Here is a 24,045-nt window from a genome sequence, read left to right on the forward strand (position 1 = left end):
GCCTCTGCGGGCTTCCAAAGTCCTTCTGAGTGGTGCTCATCCCGAAGGGCAAACGGGACAGTGGGAGAGTCATGGGGTGGTACAGGGTGGGGCTGGCCTGGGGGGATGAAGCAGGCCACATTCAAGGCTACGGGAGCAAGTGATCCCGGGAAGCCCCCAGCATGGCCAGGTGAATCCCTCATTTGGGTGAGCCAGGCAGGTGTGATCAGCTTGGGAGGAGGCTCCCTGCACACAGACTGGACCCTGGGGGAATCTCAGATGGGCGTGCCTGAGAGATAGTCTTGTCTGCTGTCTTCCAGAGCAGGGCCGTGGCCGCCCCAAGAACCCAAGAGTCAGAAGTGAAGGGAGAGCGAATGGTGGGGCCTGGAATGGCACAAAGCTCCCAACTGCAGTGACAGGTGGCGTTTCCCTTGTCTGTTGACACCTGCCTGGGTCGCAGTGCTAGGAACGGTTCTGAGGCCCATATAGGGTGGCTGGGAAGGTGTGCTGGGCCCCCGCTGATGTGGGCTGCGAGATGAGGGAATGTGAACCAGTGCAGGAATTCGTCCTATGTTTGCAGCTTGCCCCTGAGGCCTCTCAAGGTCAAGGGTGACCCTGCTGGCCAGGGCGGGGCAGTGTGTGGTCTTTCAGGATCTTCCCTGGCTCCAACCTGCAGAAGTGAATAACTCTCCCATCAGCCCTCCACGGTCACAGAAGTCGCTGTCCACATGCATTCCGGGGGTCGGGGGCCTCTGACACACCCTCCGGCTAACAGCAGCCCACACTGGGCAGCTGCTGGCTGTCCTGGGTCTCGGGTGAGCTTCCTTCCATTCCTGTGAGGAGGGTAGAAGTTATACATGGTTACCATTGGGCAGGTGCCACCCTCAAGCAATGAGCTCCTGGGCCCTGTGGTTTGAGCCTGGCAGAGGCCAAGGGCATCATAGCTGGTGGATAGTGAATGGTGGGCTAGGGTGCAGGTTGGGAAAACCGGAGCGAGGACCTTTCCTGGGGATACCCAGCCTGGCTCAGGAGCCCCTTCGGGATGGGACAGGACCAGCAGGGCAAGTGTCTGAGCTGGCAGGCGAGTCAGGGCAGCTGCCGACCTGGGATCAGGTGACAGCCCGGAAGACAAAGGTTCCAAGGAGGATGGCAGGGTGACGAGGTGAGAATACAGAGGGTCCCAGGTGGCAGACAGGGACTTCTGGCCACGAGCCTGCTCCCCGCCCCGCTGACCCCGCCTGTACGCACGGATGAGGTGTCCATCCCCGACTTGGAGGCGGGTGTCGTTCCTCTTGTCCAGGTCCTGCAGCACCGAGCGCTCGAACGCCAGGGCGGCGACACGGCTGAAGAATGCCTTCACATTCTCCCCTGTGTGCCAGCAGCATGGCTGGTCATGAGTGATGTCGGCTGCCTCTGCCCCCGGGGATGGGGGGCTTGGGTGGGGCCCCCAACCTGTGATCTCCCAGCATGCCACTCCACCTCTGAGCCATGATTTCCTGGCATCTACTCTTCTGGTAAGTTGCTACTGGACTAGCCTGTGTGACAGATGCCTGCCCTGGTCCAGTGAGGCTGGACGGGACTCATGAGCTACTGTCCCCCTACCAGACACTCTTTGTGCATTCTGCTACAGGCAGAGGTGCCCGTGCATCAGGGAGCAGCCAGGGTCCCCAACCCTTTCCCCACACACATACTCTCCTCTGTATAGTTAACAACCTGCCCAGTAGCTCAGGGTCATCACAAGTTCTTGGTGAACCTGCCATTACTCTGCCAACTGTGTGCACGGGGCTGGAGGATGTGCTTCTGCCTTCACACTTCTACCCTGCTGGCAGCGTGTGCCAGAGCCCTAGGAGGCAGATACCCCCACAGGGTGCATGGGAGAGCCATGCCCCACCTCCCCAACCACAGCGATGCCCCAAGCCCCACTCACCCGTCTTGGCTGACACCGACCAGTATTCGGCTTGCATCTCGCTGGCCAGGTGCACGGCCTCGGCCTCTGCCTGTTCACACGCCGCCCCTGACTGCAAGAAGCGCTTGGCTGGCCCAGTGTGCCAAATCTCCCTGGCTTGTACACCCATCCATCTTGGCGCCTGTCACTCCAGAACAGTGAGCAGCCTCAGCGTTGTGTGTGTGTGTGGGGGGGAGATCTGCCTTTCAGGGGACAGCAGAGAGGGCTTCTAAGGACCCCTCCCTTTCAGCCCCCAGAACTCCTGTATTTCAACTCCAACCTCAACATTCCTTGAACTCTGAAAGCCGGAAGCGGAAGCGTCTCCCCATGGCCCACCCAGGCCCCTGTCCCACCGCTGCTCACCAGGAGGTCTTTCTTGGTTCCCACGAGGAAGAGGAGGCAGGAGCCCGCCTCGTTCTCCCGTAGTGCATCCTCCAGCCACTGTCTGGGAAGCAGAAAGGGACATGGGGTGACACAGGTCCTCTATCCATCCCAAGGAGAGTTGGGGAAGACCAGGGGATGGGAGTATAGTCTCCAGTCCTCCCAGAGCTGGGAGAGCACTGGGCAACAAGTGGGAGGATCCGACCCAGACAAGGTGTAGGGAGCATGCTAGTGCTGCTGTGGCCAGAAGGGGGCAGTGGGGAGCCCAGCCTGGCCCTGACACAGTCCTGACCTGGGGCAAGTCCTGCACTCCCATCAGCCGAAAAAGGAGCACCCTGGCCCCCATAACATGGATTTGGGGGGATATTAGGTACAAGCATAAAGAGTGAAGGCTCTGGGGCCTCAACTGGACAATTCCCTATACAAGCAGGATGGCCCCTAGGGATCAGCTGCACTGCCCACGTGTCTGCTTGAGAGCAAGGGCCAAATTCACGTTCCTTCAGACAGGACTAGCTACAAGACTGCCAGGGACCAGGGCAGCGTGGACAGGATAAGGGTCTTCACGCAGATGGCACACACAGTACGAAGGTGAGGTGCCTGGACTTACAGCAGGTGGGAGTGGGGGCAAGTGTTGAGGGATTAGGGAGCAACTGGACAGGGAAGTGGCATGTGGGCAGTTGGGTCTAGACAAGATGGCCAGGCCGCTTGCATTCACTGCCAGAGGGCCAGCCAGGGCAGGTTCCTGGGAGCCCTCTCCGGCAGCCAGCTACAGAGCCCGGGACTTGCCTGGTGTGCTCCAGTGTCTGTATGTCGGTGAGGTCAAAGGCCGAGACGATCACTGGACATGTGGCAGGCAGGAGGAAAAGGCAACAGCCAATCAGTGCCGTGTGAGGCCAAACATGCACAGGAGGAGCCCACCCTGGCCAGCAGCCCCTGGCACCACCACAGCCGGGGGGGGGGGGACGGGGAGAGGACGACCATGGCTGCCCCGCAGTCCATCCCTCAGATAAGCTGCCGCTTCTCCATCCAACATGTGGGTCTGGGCTGAAGTGGACACGTCAAAGCAGGGGCAGCTATAGCTTGTGCTGTCAGCAGCCTGCTCAGAGGGAGCCCAGTGGAGGGGAGATGGCGGGGGCATTGGGAGATGCCACACCTCCCATCAGCTCCTCTCACCATATGCTCTGTGCCCTGGAACCCCTGGGCAAGCAGGGCTGGGGGCACATACAACTGCCTCCTACTGCCCTCTAGCGGCCTGAGTGGGGCCAGCCAAGCAGGGGAAAGGCTGAGGGCCATGGGACAGGTGGCTGCCCGCCTGGCAGGCCTGGCTGGTGACCGGCTGCGCACTTTTGCTTCCCAGGAAGTGGCCTCCTTCCTGCTGCTGAGTCCAGCAGAGGTGTGGCTAGCCGAGCTGCAGCTCCCCCCTCCCCCTCCCCCTCCCCAGGCCTAGGCACCCATCATGGCTTTTTTCTGCTTCTGTTTCTTTCAAAGCTCAGAATGCTGTGATTTCTTATTCCTCGCTGTCGTTACTGCACAGGCGCAACCGTGCCTTCTGATTCTTGACTCTGGGCAGGGAGGCTTTGGGCAAATCCTTGCAAATCCCCCCTGGGGTACAATCCACCTCCATCTTCCTTCTGGGAGACTGGGGTGAGCGTGCAATCCCTTGTGCTGCTACTTCCTGCCACCTGCGAGTCCTGCCAGGGCCCTGGGATGTCCTCGGCCCTGCTGGTCTCCCCCAGGCCTGAGTTCCGAAATGGGACAAACCTGTCCCCACCTCCCTCTCAAGCCTGGAGCTGAGTGGTAAGGTCAGCACCCACTACCACCACCACAGGGTCCTTAAGGGGCCCTCAGCTTGAAGGCAGCTTCCCTGGCCCCAAGCCCTCAGTGTTTTCTTGGGGAATCTGCAGCCAGTGCAGAGGACTTGGGCTTCCTGCGGCTCCATGTGTGGTGAAGGGCCCTGCCCTGGAAACGTCACCCCTGACTCACCCTGGGCCCCACGATAGTAGGCAGATGCGATGCACTTGAACTTCTCCTGTCCAGCTGTGTCCCAGCTGTGCCGCATGAGGAAGGGCACGGTGAGGGGGAAGGGGGTTAGTTTAAGCAGTCACAATGTTGGAAGCCAACAGGCGAGTAGGATTGTGGGTAATGGACTTGTGGGCCTGTTCCAGGTGCATATCCTCCAGGAAGTGCCTGCTGGGAGCCGGCCACTGGTCCTCTCCCATCACCCAGGCCCTCATAATGTTGTGAAGGGTGCTCTGGGTTCCCCTCCCTGGCTTCACAGGGCCCCTGCCAGCGTGGGGTCATGGTTCAGGCCCCTGGTAATAGCAGATGTTCACTGAGAGAGGAGACCCTGTGGACGGTGCTGGGTTCTGGGACCTCCAGCTGTGGTCCTGCCATGCAGCACAGGTGTGACAAGGCGCCATGGCTTCCAGGGTGGAGGTCGCAGTGCCCATCTGGGGATGTGATTTGCACTTCCCTGGGGTCACTCTGGTCAGCAACAGATGTGAAAGAAAGGAGAGAGGGGGAGAGAGAAAGAGAGCAAGAGAGAAAGAGGCATTGGGGACCTGGGGGCGAGGAAGATGAGCGCCCTAGGCCTCAGGAAATGGGGGCCTCGGATGGCAAGCCTGGCCTGCTGGGACTGCACCAGAGCCCATACTACAGGGGACAGCAGAGGCTCAAAACTCATCCAACACTGGCCTGGAGCATGGAATTGTGGGCATGTCAGGAAGGGCTGCAGCCACAACCAGGGCATGTGTAGTGGTAGGAGGACAGGAACCCTAGATCATGGGGAGGTGGAGGCAGGTGGGCAGCTCTGATCACCCATGTGAGACAATGAGCTGGACCAAGTGTGCATGCGGGGGTGGGTAGGGAGGCCCTTGCTGGCTGAGGCCTTTGCCAGGAGCTTCTAAGGAGCCCCTCGTCCTTGGGGCCACACGGCGAGGCTTACATCTGGAGGCTGTAAGGGACTCCGGCAATCTCGAAGCGCTCGATTTCAAAGTCCACCCCGATGGTGGCCTTGTAGTCGCGGTCAAACGCATTCTTGCAAAACCTAGGTGGGAGGGAGGTGGGGGATGCAGTCAGAGAGGGGACGCTTGCAGAGGATTGGCTCATGGGGTGGGGGTGTGGCAAGTGATTAGCAAGAGAACTGCCAGGGGGTGGGCCCCCGCCAGCAAGAACCATGTGGGGGAAGGGTGCAGACGAAGCCAGACCCTGAGGGCAGAGTCCCAAGGGGATAGCAGGGTTCTATGGTCCTGGTGCCAGGTGTTGGGGGGTAGGGTGGTCGCACCTGTGGATGAGGCTGGTCTTCCCCACATAGAGATCGCCGACGACCACCACCTTGGAGAGCTGGAGCCTGCAGGAGATAGACATGCCCACATTGCCCTTGAGTGCCGGTACCTGTGGGCCCTCCCTTCCCTCCTGAGCTTGGTGCCTGCGGACAGGGGCCAGGGCCAGGTGGCTGCTATTGAGACATGCTGTCTGCTGCCTGCCCTGGCCCTCAGAGAGGCAAGGTAGAAGAATCTGGGTTTATTCTAGTGACTCTGCTAACTCTGGCTTCAGCCTCAAGTTGGTTGCAGGCATTTGTAGAGGTGGAAATCAAATGGATCTGTCCCTTTGCCTTTCAAATAAATAAAAATGTCAGAAAAGGAATCCAGGGTGCGTGCGTGTGGTGGTAGGGGGCTGTGAGAGCCATGCTGAGGATGCAGGAGGATGTGGACACAGAATGGACAGGCAGTCCCTTCAAGCTCCTGTGTAGGCTTCTGCTCCTGGGAAACAGGTGCTCTCCAGCCAGGACATCCCTAGCACCTGTGCAGGTGGACGTGTCCCACAAGGGTTGGACGAGCTGTGGCTGGAGGCCCATCGGCTCCATCGGCTCTGGTCCTGTTAGGCTCCCTGGCTGCCCTGTCTCTCCCTCCGGCTCTGCTCTCTATTCCTGGGATTGTTGACGATATGTAAGTAGAGCTTCTGTAGCTGGAGCTATATGCTGTGTCACAGCAAGTTAAACTCCCACTTGGGATGCCCATGTCCATAAAGATCTTCCATTCCGTTGGTTCACTCCCCAAATGGCTGCAACAGCTGCCTCTGGGCCAGAGTGAAGCCAGGAGCCAAGCAGGAGCTTCCTCTGGGGGTCTCACATGGGTACAGGGACCCAAGAGCTTGGCCCTTCCCTGCTGCTCTCCCAGATGCATTAGTAGGAAGCTGGATTGGAAACGGAATAACTGGGACTTGAACCAGCAGCCATGTGGGATGCCAGCACTGCAACTGGCATTCACTTGGCTATGCCACAGCATCAGCCCCTCTTCCCCGCTCTATTGCCAGTTTGAGTACTGGTTACTCTGCTTCCAGTCCAGCTTCCTGCTGGAGGATGCCTGGGAAGTCCATATTGAACACCCGGATGGCGTTCCTAGCTCCTAGCCTCAGCCTGACCCAGCCCATTGCAGCTATCTGGGGCAAACCAGTGGACAGGGGCTGGCGCTGCAGCCTGGCAGTGAAGCTACCAGCTGTGATACTGGCAGCCCATATGGGTGCTGGTTCAAATCCTAGCTGCTCCACTTCCAATTCAGCTCTTGGCTTCAGACTGGCCCAGTGGTCCACCTGTGGCCATTGTGGCCATTTGGGGAGTGAACCAGTGAAAACAATCTCTCTGTTTCTCCTTCCCACTCTACCTTTCAGATATATGTGTGTATATATATATATATATATATATATATATATATATATATATATATATAATATATAAAAATTATATATATATAATTTATATATAAAATTTAATTATTTTAAAATGTATTTTATTTTTATGAAAAGTCAGACATATACAGAGGAGGAGACACACAGAAACAGCTCCCAGCTGATGAATCACTTCCCAAATGACTGCAACGGCCACAGTTGAACTCATCCAAAGCCAGGAGCCAGGAGCCTCTTCCAGGTTTCCCACGTGGGTGCAGGGTTCCAAGGCTTTGGGTCATCCTCGACTGCTTTCCCAGGCCACAGGTAGAGAGCTGGATGGGAAGTGGAGCTGTCAGGATTAGAACCAGCGCCCATCTGGTATCCCAGGTGTTCAAAGCTAGAACTTTAGTCACTAGGCTACCATGCTGGGCCCAAGATTTTTTCCATCTCTTCCCAAGGCTTTGAGCTGTCCTCTACTGTCTTCCTAGGCTAAAGGCAGGGAGCTGGATGGGAAGCAGAGAAGCCAGGACTTAACCCAGTGCCCATAAGGGATCCCAGTGCATGCAAGGCGAGGATTTAGACACTAGCTAGAACGCTGGGCCCTCAAATAAGTATATGTATTTTAAAGGTTCATTTGAAAGTCATAATTATAGAGGAAGAGGCAGAGGTAGAGACAGTGTGAGAATCTTTCATAAGCTGGTTCAATCCCCACTAATGTTCAAGCCACAATGGTCAGAGCTGGATGGATCCAAAGCCAGGAACAACTTGTGGGTCTCCCACCTGCACGCAGGAGCCCAAAGACTTTGGCCATCCACTGCTTTCCTGGGTACATTAGCAGAGAGCTGGATCAAAAATGGAGCAGCTGGGACTTGAACCAGCATCCGTATGGGATGCTGGCATTGCAGGCAATGGTTTTACTTGATATACTGTAGTGTCAGCTCCTCAAATATTTTTCAAAAAAATAAAATGATAGTAGGGCAGACTTGATGGCACATCAGGCTAATCCTCCACCTGTAGCACTCTACTCCCTGCTTGTGGCCTGGGAAAATAGCAGAGGATGGTCCAAAACCTGGGGACCCTGCACCTGTGCGGAAGACTCAGAGGAGGGTCCTGGTGATGTATCAGCTCAGTTCCAGCATGTGTGGCCATTTACGGAGTGAACCAGTAGATGGAAGATCTCTCCCTCTTTCTTAACTCTGTATTTCAAATAAAAGAATCTTGAACAAAAGAGAAAAGGATAGAAAAGGAAAAAAATGAATGGGGAGAAGTTAGTGAGGAGAGAACTGTTGCCAAACTCCTGTACTACTGTTGCCTCGTGCTGCCGGGGAAGGCAGCTCCGACCCTCCTGGCAGGCCCTGGGGATGACCCAGACAGCCTCAGCCCTTGCGGGCTGGCCCTGCGGAGGGACCCAAACGGACAAACCCACAGTTGGGGAGCTAAGCTGCTTCAGGCTCTGAAGCATGAATCAGGGACTGGGGAACAGGGACAGTGAGGGGTCAGAGAAGCCTTCCAGTGGTCCTGGCACCACTGGGAAGGGAAAGAGAGGGGAGTGGGAATTACAGAAGCTAACCTCTGTGGCAACCTTAGCCTGTAAAGGGGAACTTGTTCCTCACCATCCCCCACCTTGACGTGGGCTCACCCGACAGTCCCCGTGTCCCGGCGCTGGCAGGCGGTGCTGACCTGCCCGTCAAAATGCTCCTTCAGCTGCAAGCAGGCGTCGGGCGTGTACCACTGCAGAAACAGGCAGATACGGACAGGAGGGAACATCCTTCCACAAGGCTGCGGCTCCAACCCTCAAGCCGGGCAGCAAGGCGGTGACATGGTCCCCTCCCTCCTCAGTCCTCACATGGCTTCCCTCCAAGGGGGAGAACGGGGCTAGTCCGGGAAGACCCAAGCAGGGACTCGGCCAGTCAGGCCTCACTGCGTCAGAGGCTGCAGGCACATGACGGGAGTCTGTCTCCCTCTGCGCCTTGGGTTTCTTGGGGGTGTGGATAATGAGGGATCTTTTTGGCTTTAAGATCCAAATCCTCTACAGCTTCTGGATGCCACTTTTGTTTGTAAAAATTCACATGTACGTGCACAGAAAATATCCTAGAAGGTACTTTGTCTTCCATGCTTCTTGGAAGGGAAAATGAGCAATAACAGGGGTGGGGGAAGGATTTGGTGCAGCGACTAAGGTGCTCATGTCCCATATGGGAGTGTCTGCGTTCAGGTTCTGGCTCTGCTTCTCATCCAGCTTCCTGCTAATGCTCCTGAGAGGCAGCAGATGGGGGCTCCAGTAACTGAGTCCCTGCCACCCACTCGGGAGACCTGGATGAAGTTCTGGGCTCCCAGCTTTGGTCTGGCACAGCCCTGGGTTTTGTGTATCCTTTTGGGGAGTGTACCACCGGATGAAAAAAAAAAACCTCTTTTTGTCTCTGATCTTTCTGCCTTTCATATAAATGCTAAAAAATAAAGACATTTAACAACTAGAACTGTCTTAAAAGTCTCAGGGAGTCTCTAGGGGAGGGGAAGAAGTACATCTGCCCTTACCCCTGTGCGGCCCTGGGCAGTTACCCAACTTCTCTGAGCCCCAATTTTCCCATCAGAAACTTGGGGGCTTATATTGCTTATAAAGCCATCAGCAAGGCCCAGTGCCATGGTGTGGCAGGCTAACCCTCTGCCTATGGCGCTGGTATCCTATATGGGCACCAGTGCAAGTCCTGGCTGCTCCACTTCCCATGCAGCTCCCTGCTTGTGGCCTGAGCAAACAGCAGGTGGTGGCTCTGCACTCACATGGGAGACCCGGAAGAAGTTCCTGGTTCCTGGCTTTGGATTGGCTCAGCACTTGTCACTGTGGCTACTGGGGAGTGAACCAGTGGTTGGCAGATCTCCATCTCTCCTTGGAAAGCAGCAGCAGCAGCAGGTCAACTCCTTGGGTCTCTGCATACGCTTGGGAGATCCCAAGGAAGCTCCTGGATTGTGCTTCCGCCTGGCCCAGCCCTGGCTGTTGTAGCCATTTGGGGAGTGAATTAGTGGATGGGAGATCCTCTCTCTCTCCCTGCCTATCTTTCATTCTATCTCTGTAACTTTGCTTTTCAAACAAATAATTTTTTTCCAAGCACATATCAGAAAATCATAGTGACCTGCAGGCACTGGCCAAAGAAGAGAGAGATATTCCTCAGTAAATTGTATCTATCTGATACATGGAAGAGTGCGCTTCATTAACACGTGTATTAAATGTGGAAGGAAAGGAAGGCAGCAAGCACTTGCCACTGTTTCACTAGCCCTGTGTGAAAAAATATAAGACATCTTCCAAAATAAAGGCATCAGCAGCTGGCGCATGCTAAATGTGCACCAAACGGCCATGGCTATTAAGACAGGATGACATGCAGCATTAGTGTCCCTGGGCTCTATATCCAGCTGAGTTACTGGCTCCAGCTTCCTGATAGCAGGGATTCTGGGTGGCAGCAGTGACGGCATAAGTAACCAAGTCTCTGCCACCCATACGGGAGACCCACACAGAGTTCCGGGTTCAGCCAGTTCTGGTTTATCTGGGGTGCTGGTTCGAATCTCAGCTGCTCTGCTTTTGATCAGCTCCTTGCTAATAATGTCCCTGGGAAAGCAGCAATGACCGTTCATGTTCAGGGCCCCTGTCACCCACAGGGTAGGTCTAGGTGGAGTTTGGGGCTCCTGGCTTTGGCCTGGTTCTGCTCAGGCTGCTGTGGCCAGCAGGGGAGTGAACCAGCCGATGGCAAGTTCTCTTGATCTCTCTTGACTTTGCCTCGCTTTCTATCACTTTCCCAAATAAATAAATCTATCAGATAAAGAAAACAATTTTTAAAAGTCATGAGCACACACATAGAATGCACACCTGCTTGGTAATTAGAAAAACAAGCTGGGGCTGCAGCAATGGCTCAACTAGCTAACCCTCTACCTATAAGTGCTGGCATCCTATATGGATGCCAGTTCATGTCCCGGCTGCTCCAATGCCTCCTATCCTGTGCCCTGCTTATGGCCTGAGACAGCAGTGGAGGATGGGCCAAAGTCTTGGGACCCTGCGTCCATGTGGGAGACCCAGAAGAAGCCCCTGGCTTTGGATCAGCTCAGTTCTGGCTGTTGCAGCCAGCTGGGGAATGAACCAATGGATGGAAGATCTTTGTTTCTCCTTCTCTCTGTAAGTCTGCCTTTCCAATAAAAATAAATAAATCTGAACAAAAGGAAAAGAATGTATTAAACTAATGATGACCTTGATATTTTGGGAGTGGGGGCATTAGGTTGGTCAAGGTTAGGTACAGAGCAAGCTAAGGCTCTGGGAAGCAGGGCTCCTTGCTGTCAGGCTACACTGCCCTGGACTCTTGTCTCTGTCCCTCTGGGTGCTCCTTGAACCCACGGCTCACAGCCCCAGTGGTGTCCTTTGGGCTCTGAGGCATCACCTGGTCCCTCTGTCTTCCGAAGCTCCAGCTGTGCCTGAGGCGGCAGGCACCAGGGGAGGAAGCTTTGTAAGGGGCACGAGATGATACCTCTCTGGGTTCCAGTTTGCTTACCTGTAAAACGGGCATGCTCAGCACGGCACCCTTTCATGTGGCCGCGGGGTGGGGGTGTGTAACGGAGTCACGCTGGTCACCAGCCAAGCTGAGCATCCCACGCTCACGCAAGATGTAGCATCAGCAACTTCATGACAGAGGGGCGGGGAGCCCTGAGCCAGCTTGCTGTCCTGCTCTGGAAACGGGTTCCCTTGTCCCATGAGACCTGAACTGTTGGTGCCACCCACACAAACTCCTCTTCCTCTCAACTCTGTAAACACCGGTCCCCGTTGTCTCTGGCTACCACTCACTGTCCACGGCACAGGGAAAGCCATCGTCTGAGCATGCTGTGATGGGAACTCCGGGTGGGTGTGGGGCAGGAACTTGGGGGGGGTGTGTGTGTGTGTGCGTGTGTGTGTGTTGGAGAGTTGAAGAAGGAGGAAAGGGCAGGTGTGTGGTGCAGCAGTTCAGCTGCCAATGGAGATGCCTACATCCCATATTGGAGTGCCAGGGTTCGAGTCCCAGCTCTGCTTGTGGTCCAGCCTCCTGCTTACGCGCACCCTGGCAGGCAGCAGGTGATGGCTCAAGTACTTGGGTCCCTTGACACAAGGGTGGGAGACCCAGACTGGCTTCCCACCTGATCCAGGCCTGGCTTGAGCCAGTACCTGGAAGATCTCCCTCTCTCCGTCTCTCTGTGTCATTCTGCCTTTCCAATAAACACATTAACAAGGACTTAAGAACAGAAAGAGGACAGCAGCTGTAGGCGGCTGAGTAATTGCCGGTCACACAGTGCAATCATTCAGGATTATCAAGTCAGAGCCCTGAGGATCTCTGAGTCCCACGGCCCTGTGTCCACCATGAACTGGGCAAGTCAGCACTTGGCCATGATCACCTCTTTGTGTCTAAGATAGAGAAGGCATTAAATCATCAGGACCCTCCCTTGGCTCCCCCGCCACCCCACAGTCATGTCCTAGCTCTAATACAAACCCTGGGAGGCCGTGGGGATGGCTCAAGTCACTACACCCCTGCCACCCATGGGGGAGCCCCAAATGGAGTTCCCAGCACACAGCTTTAGCTCTGGTCCAGTCCTGGCTGTTGCAGGGGTCTAGGGAGTCAATTGGCACATAGAAGCTCCCACTACTGTGCCACCATCTCTCAAATAAAATAATAAATGAAATCAAACATTCCACAGGACAATTTTTTCCTCCATGCCTATCTGGAGTCACATGCAGGTTACCACGTACAATACGGTCTTATGGGTACTTCCAGAAAGATTTGCTGCATGTATAAACAAACACAGAAGTTTGTTTTGTCTACTTTTTTTTTGAAACACAGAGAGCATGCTACACACATGTGACCATACACTACTTCATTTCTTGCACTTTTAAAAGATTTATTTGAAAGCATTTCAGAGAGGAGGGCAGAGAAAGAGAGAGGTCTTCCATATGTCAGTTCACTCCCTAAGCATGAGGATGGCCAGGGCTGGGCCAGGCCAAAGCCAGGAGCTAGGAGACAGAAGCTTCATCCAGGTCTCCCACGAGGGTGCAGGAACCCAAGCCCTTGGGCCATCCTCCACTGCTTTCCCAGATACGTAATCAGGGAGCTGGACAGGAAGTAGAAAGTGGAGCACCCAGGACTCAAACCAACAGCCATATAGGATGCCAGCATTACAAGTGGTGGCTTAAGGGCCTGGTGTAGTAGCTGAGTGGCTAAAGCCTTCTACACTCTGGGATCCTATATGAACGCCGGTTCTAATCCCAGTGGTCCTGCTTCCCATCCAGCTCCCTGCTTGTGGCCTGGGAAAGCAGTCAAGGACGGCTCAAAAACTTGGGGACCCTATAGCCAAGTGAGAGACCCGGAAGAAGCTCCTGGATCCTGGCTTTGGATCTGTTCAGCTCTGACTGCTGGGGTCACTTGGGGAGTGAATCATCAGACAGAAGATCTTCCTTTCTGTCTCTTCTCTCTGAATATCTGACTTTTCAATAAAAAAAAATTAAATTAAAAACAAGTGGTGGCCTAACTTGCCCCACCACAGGGCTTGCATCCAAATAAAATGTTTTTAAAAAGGCGTAATAAAAAAATGAACTACAACAGCTGTTGTCCTTGTTCAGTAACCTATGGCAGCCTGAACGGCTGAACCAGCAGGCAGGGCCTTGGCAATGTGGGTAAGGATTGTTGCACTGCTCCCTTGGGGGTTACGCTGATTTGTATTTCTTGTTGCAATTAATGGTACATTATAATTTCTAAAAATGTATCTGTTTATTTTAAAGGCAGAGAGAGAGAAAGAGAACATCTTCTGTTTCATCTCCCAATGCCTACAACAGGTGGGGCTGGCCAGTCTGAAGCCAGAAACTTGGAATTCAATCTGGGTTTGCTACACATACGGCAGGAATCGAGTAATGAGGGTTAGCCCTCTCTAGCCCCAGTGCGCACATGAGCGAGACGCGGAAGTCGGAAGCGGGGCTGGCACTCTGAGAGCAGAGGCGGGCATCCCAAGGGGATCCGTGCACCTGCTCTGCCATGAGTTACCCTTGTGGGCGGCTGAGTGACTGCCACACTCACACAGCACAGTGATTCAGGATGATAAAATCGGAGCCTTTAGAACCTCTGGGGCCCACGGCCCTGTGTGACACACGCCTGGCGTCCACCACGAACTGCCAGTCTGCTTTGGGCAAGTCAGCACTCCGTTCTCTCAAGACGACTCATCGGTGGGGTGAGGCACAGGCCTCCTTGGTTCACCTGCTTTACTGCCAGGGTGAGCGCAGGTTGGGAGAAGGGAGCCAAGTGCGGGCAATGGGCCCTGTGGCCTCCCACCTTACGGGGACCCTACCTTAGGGAAGCTGGCGATGATGCGGTCCCGGCTTACAGGGAGCCCCAAGGGTGTCAGGGATGACCTCATCATTCCCGTGTCCTGTGGGCCCGGATTGGGAGAAAGTGAGCAACAGAACTAAAGGGGTCTCCTAGACTAGGTCAAGTGCAGTGGCATCAAAGCAAATCCGAACACACACACACACAGCCTACCCATGAGGATCAGTGGGGCCAAGAGGGCCCTCCCTGCTTCAACCCTCTGAGGAAACAAAGTCCTTTCAGAGTGACCCACCAACCTTCTGTCTCCTATTTCAGTGCCGAGTCTACAGGACCCACCCCCTCGGCTCGCTCACTGGTTCTAGAAAAGGGGTTGCTCAACGCTAGGCTTGCAAACCCAAGCCAATTAAGACCCGGCTGACACTGGCTGCAGTTCTGCCTTGTGGAAGGCGGTGAGGGGAAACTGGGGCCTCACGCCCACAAGTTTCTGCCTCACTTTTCATCAGCTTGAAACGACCTGATCTAAGTCTCCCTCTTACGCCCGGACAGAGGAACTTGGGCTCCTCCCTGCCCAAGGTGCCAGCAGTAAGGAGGTGCATGAAGTGGGCAAGCCTGCTGCTTTCTGCCCATCTCCCCTGCAGAGGGACCTACCTCCCAGAGCTCTCTTCACATGCTACAACCACCAGGCAGGGTACAAACAGGAGGAGTGGGGTACACGTGGGGTGAAGGAGGGGTGCCTGCTGTAACCTGGGCGGATCCAAAAGGGCAGAGGAAGTTTCAGCTTTTTCCTAGAAAGCCCTTCCTGAACCCCGCCCGCCAATCCAGTACCGTCCCTTCCCCTCCTCAAGCCTACTCAAGAGTGAGTCTTCCTCTATCTCCCTTTTCCTGTCCAGCTCCCTCTGTCCACTAGGCTGGCCTTGACCTTCTCCGTGGTCCTCAGCTGCCTTGGAGCCCGGCCTGGGGTGGCGGGCTGGGCAGGCCCAGGGTTCAGGGTCCTCTGGAAATGAGGACGCCCCTGGGGGTTCGGGTGAGCGGGAGCGAGAGGGGGTGAGACACGGGTGTGGAGACCGCGGCCTCGGCCTCCCGGGCCGTGAGGGCACCGAGCAGCGGCAGGACTTACCCGGGCGGCGGTGCCGGTGGCGGCGGAGGCTGCAAGCTGCGCGCGGCTTCCTCTCCCGCGCGCGGCCCGGGTCACTCCGGCAACGCGGCCACGCGGGAACCGTGGGGGGACTCCGGCCAATCCCCGACGTCGTGGGCGGGGCCTGCAGGGCTGACTGGACCGGCGACCACCATGGCAACGAGGGCGGGGCCGGGCCGGCAGGCGGGACTGGATTGACAGACAGATGACCCAATCCTCGACGTCAGGGACTGGGCCCGCAAGGCTAACTGGACAGGCGGTCACCATGGCAACGTATGCCTCCCCCCCCCGCTGCCGGGGAGCACCATGACAACGAGGGCGGGGCTGGGTTGGCAGGCGGAGGGCGGAGCCTCGGAGGCCCCGGAGGCCACTGGACGGAGGGATGGACGGACGTGCGGCAGGTGCTGGTGTCCGTGGTTGCTAACTCCGGCCCCGGGGCCATCATGATAGCAAGAACTGGCAGTCGTTTCTGGTGTTTGATGGGAGTTGAGCAGCCAACCACGACAAGAGAATGGACAGGCCTGCTGTCTCCTGACCTTCATTTGCATAATTGTGAATCTAGCGTTGCCTGCAGGACATATGTTGGGCTGCTGGAGTTCCTGCTACAAAATTAATTTCCTTAATTAATGGAGGCCGAAGGGCTGACCCTAGTCACGGAACCCCCTTGCAAGCTAATTTCCATAACGAAAAAGACCTTGTTAGCAGCCCTGGGCTGGCTTGTCTCACAGATAAGCCGATAAAGTGAGTTAGAACTCCAGTTGGAACGAGACAGCCGGACTTTCAGACTGTACACCATCATTTTTGTTTCACATTATTTATTTATTGGAAAGGTAGATCTACAGAGAGAAGGAGAGACAGAGGGTGAGCTCTTCCATCTGCTGGTTCACTCCCAAAAAGGCTGCAAGGCCCAGCACGGGGCCAAGTCAAAGCCAGGAGCCAGCAGCTTCCTCCGGGTCTCCCATGTAGGTGGCAGGGTCCCAGGGCCGTCCTCTGCTGCTTTCCCGGGCACATTAGCAGGGAGCTGGATGGGAAGTGGAACAGCCGGGATTCGAACCAGTGCCCACATGGGATAGCCCCATCTATCTCTAAAAACAGATCCCTCAGGACCTGGTCCTTACCGTGAACACGCGTTCAAATCCCGTTAAGCCTCAGTCTCACCTGTGCATCCCTCGTTTGTCCTGCACTTGCTGAGCGTGTGGTAGCTTGGATGGAGTGACAAGTTCCTGGCTTGGATCAGACCTGACTATCTGGGTAGTGAGTCAGCAAACGGAAGATCGCTCTCTTCTCCTGTCAGTTTGCCTTCCAAATCAATAAATCAATCTTTATTAAAAAAAAAATAGTGTGGGCCAGAGATGAGCAGCCCTGGGGTCAGCTCTGTGTGATTGGGGGTAAGCTACTTACTGATCCTTTGAGATGCTTGCCCCTAAATTTGAAGCAATTTGATCTGAAGCTCAAGGACTTGCGAAGTACCCAGTAACGGGGACAATACGGAGCCTCCTTTGTTCCTCGTAGTAACCATGTAGAATATTCTAATCTCCGCGGCTGGTCCTAGCCGCCGGGGCTGTGCGCGGGTGCGCAGAGGCCGCCGGAAGGAGCTGCTCGCGGCTCGGCAGACGCTGTCGAGATCGCCTAGCAACCGGGTCACCTAGCAACGGGTGTGGACGCCAAGAGGGCAGCTCCCGGCTGTGAGACAGGTGAGGCGGCCTGATGGGGGCCTGGGATGGAAGGGATGAGGTGGGTCCTCTGACCTACCCAGTCTCGTTCACAGAGAGCTTGTGTCCCCAAAATGTTGTCCCCCAAATAGCTCTTTCACCCCTCAGGCCCTTGTGCCCCAGAGGCTACGGTCCCCTGCTAGGGAGGCCCAGGTTACAGACGTGGCCATGTCATGCCCCCTTCCAGGCTGGGGGGCCCACTTGATGCTAGGGGTCTCTGAGTTTTGCTCACTTTTGCTGGAGTAGATTCCTGTGGGGCTGGGGCTCAGCCATGTGGCCAAGCCCTCTCTGATGACCCCTGTGGTCTTATCTGGAGCTCTGGGGGAGTCTGGCCCCTGTGTAAGAGCCTGCAGGATTTTTCTGGAGAGGAGAGAGGCAGGTGCTGTGAGCACGACCCTGTGTTAGGTGTGGAGAGCAACAGACCAAGGAAATAACTTACTGAGAGCCACGGGTCACCTGAGTCTGGAACCAGTTCTCTCTAAATTAATTATTTTTGTTTGTTTGAAAGGGTAGTGACTCAAGAGATGGGCCATTTGACTGGCTGATGCAGTCATGTTCTGTATCACCAACTCAATGTTCACGACAGGCTGACTAGAACTCAATCCAGGTCTCACCGTGGGTAGCAGGGACCCGAGGATTTGGGTGCTAACCACCTGCTCTTGCAGTTCGTTCTTAACTACGAAGTCACAATGAATGGAGTTGCCCAGAGTGTGTGTGGAGGATGCAAACAAATCATTTCTATTTTTTAAAAGATTTATTTATTCTTATTACAAAGTCAGATATACAGAGAGGAGAGACAGAGAGGAAGATCTTCTGTCCGATGATTCACTCCCCAAGTGAGCGCAGCAGCCGGTTCTGTGCCAATCCGAAGCCGGGAACCAGGAACATCTTCCGGGTCTCCCACGCGGGTGCAGTGTCCCAAAGCATTGGGCCATCCTCGACTGCTTTCCCAGGCCACAAGCAGGGAGCTGGATGGGAAGTGGAGCTGCCGGGATTAGAACCGGCGCCCACATGGGATCCCAGCATGTCCAAGGCGAGGACTTTAGCCGCTAGGCCACGCCACCGGGCCCCAAACAAATCCTTTCTTAGCCTTCATTTCCTTTTTTTAAAAAAATGTTCATTTATTTATATATTTATTATTGGAAAGTCATATATACAGAGAGGAGGAGAGACAGAGCGGAAGATTTTCCTTGTGACGATTCACTCCCCAAGTGGCCGCAACAGTCAGAACTGAGCCAATCTGGAGCCAGGAGCTTCTGGGTCTCCCAGGCAGGTGCAGGGTTCCAAGGCTTTGGGCTGTCCTCGGCTGCTCTCCCAGGCCACAAGCAGAGAGCTGGATGGTAAGTGGAGCAGCCAGGACACAAATGGTGCCCCTAGGGGACCCTGCCTACAAGGCGAGGAGTTCAGCCACTAGGCTACCACGCCAGACTGCTTTCATCCCCTTTTGAGGGTTGTGTTGGAAGCGTTTGAGTGTGATGTCCTAAGGGTGAGCTAGCTGTTTGACTGCAGCACCTAGCCTTGCTGGCGTGGCGACTTCAGTCTCCTTATTTGTCAACAACAGATCCTATGAGGTGTCTTCCAAATGCCTGAAATAATTGGAATTGAAACATGTATGTTATTGCAAAAAAAAAAAAAACCCTCAAATCCTGAAATCCATGTGGTTTCCCATCCTCTGCTGCTTTCGCAGGCCATAAGCAGGGAGCTGGATCAGAGGTGGAGCAGCCCGGACTCACATCAGTGCCCATATAGGATGCTGGCACTAAAGGCAAAGGCTTAGCTTGTTATATGCACAGCACCGGGCCTTGGCTGACTTCTACTGAAGGTCCAAATTATAGATCATCTGCGGTTCCATATGTGATTAAACGCTGCTGCACGGACCGATCCCAGAGTTTACCTTCTTCATGAGCTCAAACAGTCTCTTCACTGCTCTCAGCCTCAATAACACTCCTCTGTAAAATGGACGGAAAAGTTCTTTTCTGCCTTTGCTCATGGTTGGGAAGATTCGATGAGAAGTAGCTTCTAGGGCCTGGTGTGGTAGCCTAGCAATTAAAGTCCTGGCCTTGCACTTGCCAGGATCCCATATGGGTGCTGGTTCTAATCCCGGCAGCCTCACTTCCCATCCAGCTTCCTGCCTGTGGCCTGGGAAAGCAGTTGAGGACGGCCCAAAGCCTTGGGACCCTGCACCCACCTGGGAGACCCGGAAGAAGCTCCTGATTCCTGGTTTCTGCACGGTTCAGCTCTAGCCGTTGCGGCTCACTTGGGGAGTGAATCATTAGATCTTCTTTGTCTCTGCTCTTTGTATATCTGACTTTCCGATAAAAAGAAATACATCTTTTAAAAAAGTGTCTTTCCAATAAAAATAAATCTTAAAAAGAAAAAGGAGCTTCTAAATTACCTAAATTACTAAATTACTAAATTATTAAATTACTAAATTAGCATTTGTTGTTGTTCTTTTAATCAGTGATTTGTGCTGAGTGTCATTTGCCTGTGTGGAGAGATGGCCCGAGCTCAGATCTCCATGTACCTGCCACCTGACATCAATCCCACCCAGGCACCTGTCGCCTATGGCTGCCGGGCCCTGCCGAAGCTGAATCGGGAGCTGCAGTCGGAGGACCTGCTGACCAGGCAGAAAGCCCTGGTGGCCCTGTGCGACCTTATGCATGACCCCGAGTATGTCTTCGAGGCCATCCACATAGGTGAGGGGGCATGGCCCTAATCAGCCTAACCCTGGACCAGTCCAGGATCCACATTGTCTCAGTCCTTGTAGCATCCACCTGCAAACCAAGGGCGCATCCTCCGCCAATCGAGTAAAAACACACAGGTGCAGGGAGAGGGTGATAAATACGGAGCTGCCTGAGCAGTGAGTTCATTCAAGATCATGTGACTAGTTTGGGACAGGGGCTGTAATATGACCTGTGACCCTTTGTCTCGCCCGGGTCAAAGTTACTCCAACGGCCATTTTCTCTCCGTTACTTTTTAAAGTCATTTATTTATTTGAAAGGCAGAGTTTACAGAGATCAAAGGGAAAGACAGAGACTGATTTATTTTCCTCATCTATTTATTTTTCAATTTGACGTTAGGTATACAGAGATAGAAGGAAAGACAGAGAGATCTTCTGTCTACTGGTTCACTCCCCAAGTGGCCACACTGGTCTGAGCTGGGCTGGTCTGAAGCTAGAAGCTAGGTGCTTCTTTCAGGTCTTCCACATGGGTGGCAGAGTCCCAAGGCTTTAGGATATCCTCCATTGCTTTCCCAGGCAAGCTGAATGGGAAGTGAAGCAGCCAGGACTTGAACTGGCATCCATCTATATGGGATGCCAGCGCCAGTAGGTGGAGGGTTAGTCTCTTGAGCCACATTTTCTTTCTTTCTTTTTTTGTTTAATTAATTCATTATTTGAAAGGCAGAGTTTACAGACACAGAAAAGGACAGACATAGATTTTATTTTTTAATTTGAAAGGTAGATTTACAGAAAGGAGAGACAGAATGATCTTTCATGTGCTGATTCACTCCCCAAATGACTACAATGGCTAGTGCTGAGCTGGTCCCAAAACCAGGAGCTTCTTTTGGGTCTCCTACAAGGATGTAGGGACTGAAGGACTTGAGGCTTGTTTGTTTTGCTCCTGCTTCCCCAGGTGCACTAGTAGGCAGCTGGATGGGAAGTGGGGTAGCCGGGACTTGAACCAGCATTCGTATTGAATGCCAGCACTACAATAGAGGCTTCTTACACTGTACAAAATGACTGTGCATTACTGTGTGACCCCAGGGCCCCAAGCAGCAGAACCTCTGGTACTTCCTTTTCTTCTTCTTTTTTAAAATTTATTTATTTTTATTGCGAAGTCAGATATACAGAGAAGAGGAGAGACAGAGAGGAAGATCCTCTGTCTGACGATTCACTCCCCAAGTGACTGCGACGGCCAGAGCCGCGCCTACCCGAAGCCAGGAGCCAGGAGCCCCCTCCAGGTCTCCCAAGGCCCTGGGCTATCCTCCACAAGCAGGGAGCTGGATGGGAAGTGGGGCTGCTGAGACTAGAACCGGTGCCCACATGGAATGCAGGTGCGTGCTCAAGGCGAGAACCTCAGCCGCTAGGCCACGACGTCGGGCCCCTCTGGTTCTTTCTTACCGTTCACATGCAGGTTCCTGGCTGGTGTTCACAGGTTTTTCTGTCCCATGCAGGCTGCCTGGAGAGCCTGAAGGCCTTGATAAAAGACAGCGATGACGTGGTGCGGATCAAAACCACCGAGGTGCTCTACATCATGGCCACCCACAACGTGGGCAGGTGAGCAGCTCTCCCTGGAAACCCGGGGTCGTGTTCCTCCCCTGATGTGAATGTCCGTGATCGACCTGGAGAGCTCTGAGAGTTCTGAATTTTGGTCTGTTGCGTTGGTCTTCGGGGGGAGGGGAGGGGAGCTTGTACAAGAGTCCACGTTGTCTGTGGGAAGTGTAAAGAGAAGTTGGGGCATAGCAGGTTAAGCTGCCGCCTGTGATGTGGGTATGCCATACTGGAGCCTTGGCTCGAGTTCCAGCTGTTCTGCTTCCAGTCCAGCTCCCTTGCTGATACTCCTGGGAAGGCAGTAGAGGACGGCCCAAGGGCTTGGGTTCCTGCATAAAGCCCCTGGCTCCAGCCCAGCCAGATCCAGCTGTGGTAGCCATCTGGGGAATGAATCTCTGTCTTTCAAATACATAAATCTTTTAAAAATATTTATTTTTATTTGAAAGGCAGACTTTACAGAAGAGAGAGAGACAGAAAGATCTTCCATCCTCTGGTTCACTCTCCAAAGGACTACAACTACCAGAGCTGAACTGATCCAAATTCAGGAGCTTCTTCTGGGTCTCCCATGCAGGTGCAGCGTCCCAAGCCCTTGGGCCATCCTCTGCTGCTTTCCCAGGCACATTAGCAGGGAGCTGGATGGGAAGTGGAACAGCTGGGACTCGAACCTATGCCTCTATGGGATTTCAGCATCCCAGGTAGCAGCTTTAGCTGGTAGGGCACAAAGCCAACACCTTGCCTCTTAAATAAATAAATAGTAATAATAGTAAGATACCAACACATGGAGCTAAGCTTCTCTTATCTTCCCTGTCCTCGCTCCCTCCTTTTCTGCTCCTGACATGGACATTGCTACCTAGCAACACTCTCCTCTGTCCTTTCCAGAATGACTCAGAACATGCCAATATGCTGCATGGTTAAGTCTTGACCACTGCCGTTGTAGCCTCACCGCCAAATACTGCCTGTTGCCAGGCAGTTGGCCGAGGGCTTCAGGGGACCCAGCCCTGAGAGAGATGACCCCGAAACCTCCTCTAGCCCCCTAGTAGGCAGGCCCTAGGGTCAGTTGACGCATCAGAGGAAATGTTTACAAAGCAAGGAATTATAATAATGTTGTACTTCCTTTACATTGCTCATTAAAAAAAAATCCAAATATAGGTGACAAGACATTAGTGAATTCCACTGTGTGACCCAGATCTTTTCCAGGATATGGGTCAGCTGGCTGATGTTTTCCACAATGTTGATGTGTTTTTGTTTAAACCACACTTATTTGATTTGTAGTTTTGATTAAAAGAAAACCCCATATACATATATGGTTTATATATAAGGCAGAATGACAGAGATCTTCCGTTTGCTGTTGCAGTCCCAAACTGCCTCAACAGCCGGGGCGGGACCAGGCTGAAGCCAGGAGCCTGGAACTCCATCCAGGTCTCCCACGTGGGTGGTGGGTCTCAGGCCACCTTCCACTGCTGCTTCTCCAGGCGCATTAGCAAGCAGCTGGACTGCAAGTCGAGCAGGGCATGGCAGTGCTCCAGGCGTTGGCTTAAGACTGCCTCCACCCCACTCTACCCCCACGCCACAGCGCCAGCCCCTGGTTCCCCGCTGAGCCCCAAGGATCTCCTCCAGGAAGACGCTCAAGGCTCTGTCCACCTCCGGCCTCCGTGAGCTCTCACGCTGAGCCAGAGGTCAGAGATGCGACTCCCCCCTCCCCGCAGCGGCAGCTGACAGCACTGCCCTCCCTTGATTCTGCGTGGGCAGGGTTCTGGTTGGGCCTGAATCCACCTTCCTTGCCTAGGAACGGCTTTCTGGAGTGCGGCGTCATCCTGGCCCTGTCCTCTCTGCTCAACGATCCCCACCACATCTGCCGGCGGAACCTGCACCAGGCTTACAAGCACCTGGCTGAGCTGCCTGCAGGTAGGCGCGCGTCCTGCAGGTGGAGCCGGAGACCGTGCCGGGGACTCCTGTGCAGGTTCTCTAAAAAGTTCATGGGAAAATGGAATGAAGTGTCTATTTAAAAGGCAGACTAACCCAGAGAAAAAGGGAGAGAGATTTTCCATTCTCTGATGTTCACTCCGGAAATGGCCATCATGGCTGGGGCTGTGCCAAGCCTGTCCTCCGGCTGCTTTCCCAAGTCTATGGTGGAGCTGCCCCGGAAGCAGAACCAGCACTCTGGTGTAGGCTGTTGACCTCAAGAGCGGTGATGCCATTGGCAGTGCCACAGTGCTGATTGGGAACAATTGGTTTAATTCTCATTTTCCTCGACTGGTTTGAGAACTCTCTTGAGCTGCGATTTTTGCATTCCATATCTGTTGGACATTTGGGCTGCTTCTGGTGTGTGATGACCAGTGTGATGGGTAGCAACACACTTCTGTCTGGACTGTGTGTATGGGTTTATCCCAAGATGTACCTGGGAACAGAACAGTTTTAGAAGGAAAGGCCACATGCTTTTCTAGCTACGTCCTTGCCAACAACTTGATCTTTCTTTGCATTCTAGCTGTTTGGGAGGGTGTCGGAGCAGTGTCTCACTTTGGTTTTAACTTGCGTTTCCCTACCCGCACATACATGCATACAGAGCGAGAGATGTTTCATCTCCTGGCTTAATCCCCAAATGGCCCCACGAGCTGGGGCTGCTCAGGTCGAAACCAGGACCCTGG

The 24,045-nt window shown here is 54.2% G+C and overlaps 2 protein-coding genes across 4 annotated transcripts in view; one reads left to right on the forward strand and one right to left on the reverse strand.

Moving 5' to 3' along the window:
• Window positions 1-420: 420 nt before the first annotated feature.
• RAB36 (RAB36, member RAS oncogene family) lies at window positions 421-14,386 on the reverse strand. Of its 2 annotated transcripts, none has more exons than XM_058656698.1 (10): window positions 14,306-14,386; window positions 8,610-8,701; window positions 5,589-5,654; window positions 5,250-5,351; window positions 4,289-4,353; window positions 3,092-3,143; window positions 2,288-2,369; window positions 1,907-1,997; window positions 1,228-1,347; window positions 421-812 (listed from the first exon to the last, which is right to left on the reverse strand). In XM_058656698.1, exons 1-10 carry the CDS (start codon window positions 14,375-14,377, stop codon window positions 748-750), a joined length of 807 nt encoding a protein of 268 aa, XP_058512681.1. In that variant the 5' UTR covers window positions 14,378-14,386; the 3' UTR covers window positions 421-747. The 2 variants fall into 2 exon arrangements, with proteins under 2 accessions (XP_058512681.1, XP_004592093.2); XM_004592036.4 differs by having other exon boundaries at window positions 2,288-2,365; window positions 3,088-3,143.
• A 2,564-nt stretch (window positions 14,387-16,950) lies between these two features.
• The window catches only part of RSPH14 (radial spoke head 14 homolog), a 57,703-nt gene continuing 50,608 nt past the window's right edge, over window positions 16,951-24,045 (forward strand). Inside the window, exons 1-4 of one of the 2 annotated variants that reach the window (XM_058656645.1) lie at window positions 16,951-17,112; window positions 19,592-19,826; window positions 21,304-21,406; window positions 23,187-23,305. In XM_058656645.1, the coding sequence (XP_058512628.1) occupies window positions 19,628-19,826; window positions 21,304-21,406; window positions 23,187-23,305 (421 nt within the window). In that variant the 5' untranslated portion in view covers window positions 16,951-17,112; window positions 19,592-19,627. The remainder of the gene's footprint in view (window positions 17,113-19,591; window positions 19,827-21,303; window positions 21,407-23,186; window positions 23,306-24,045) is intronic. The other variant, XM_004592038.3, reaches the window with a different exon arrangement.

This window comes from Ochotona princeps, chromosome 29 (genome assembly GCF_030435755.1).
Source record: "Ochotona princeps isolate mOchPri1 chromosome 29, mOchPri1.hap1, whole genome shotgun sequence".
NCBI classification, from domain to species: domain Eukaryota; kingdom Metazoa; phylum Chordata; class Mammalia; order Lagomorpha; family Ochotonidae; genus Ochotona; species Ochotona princeps.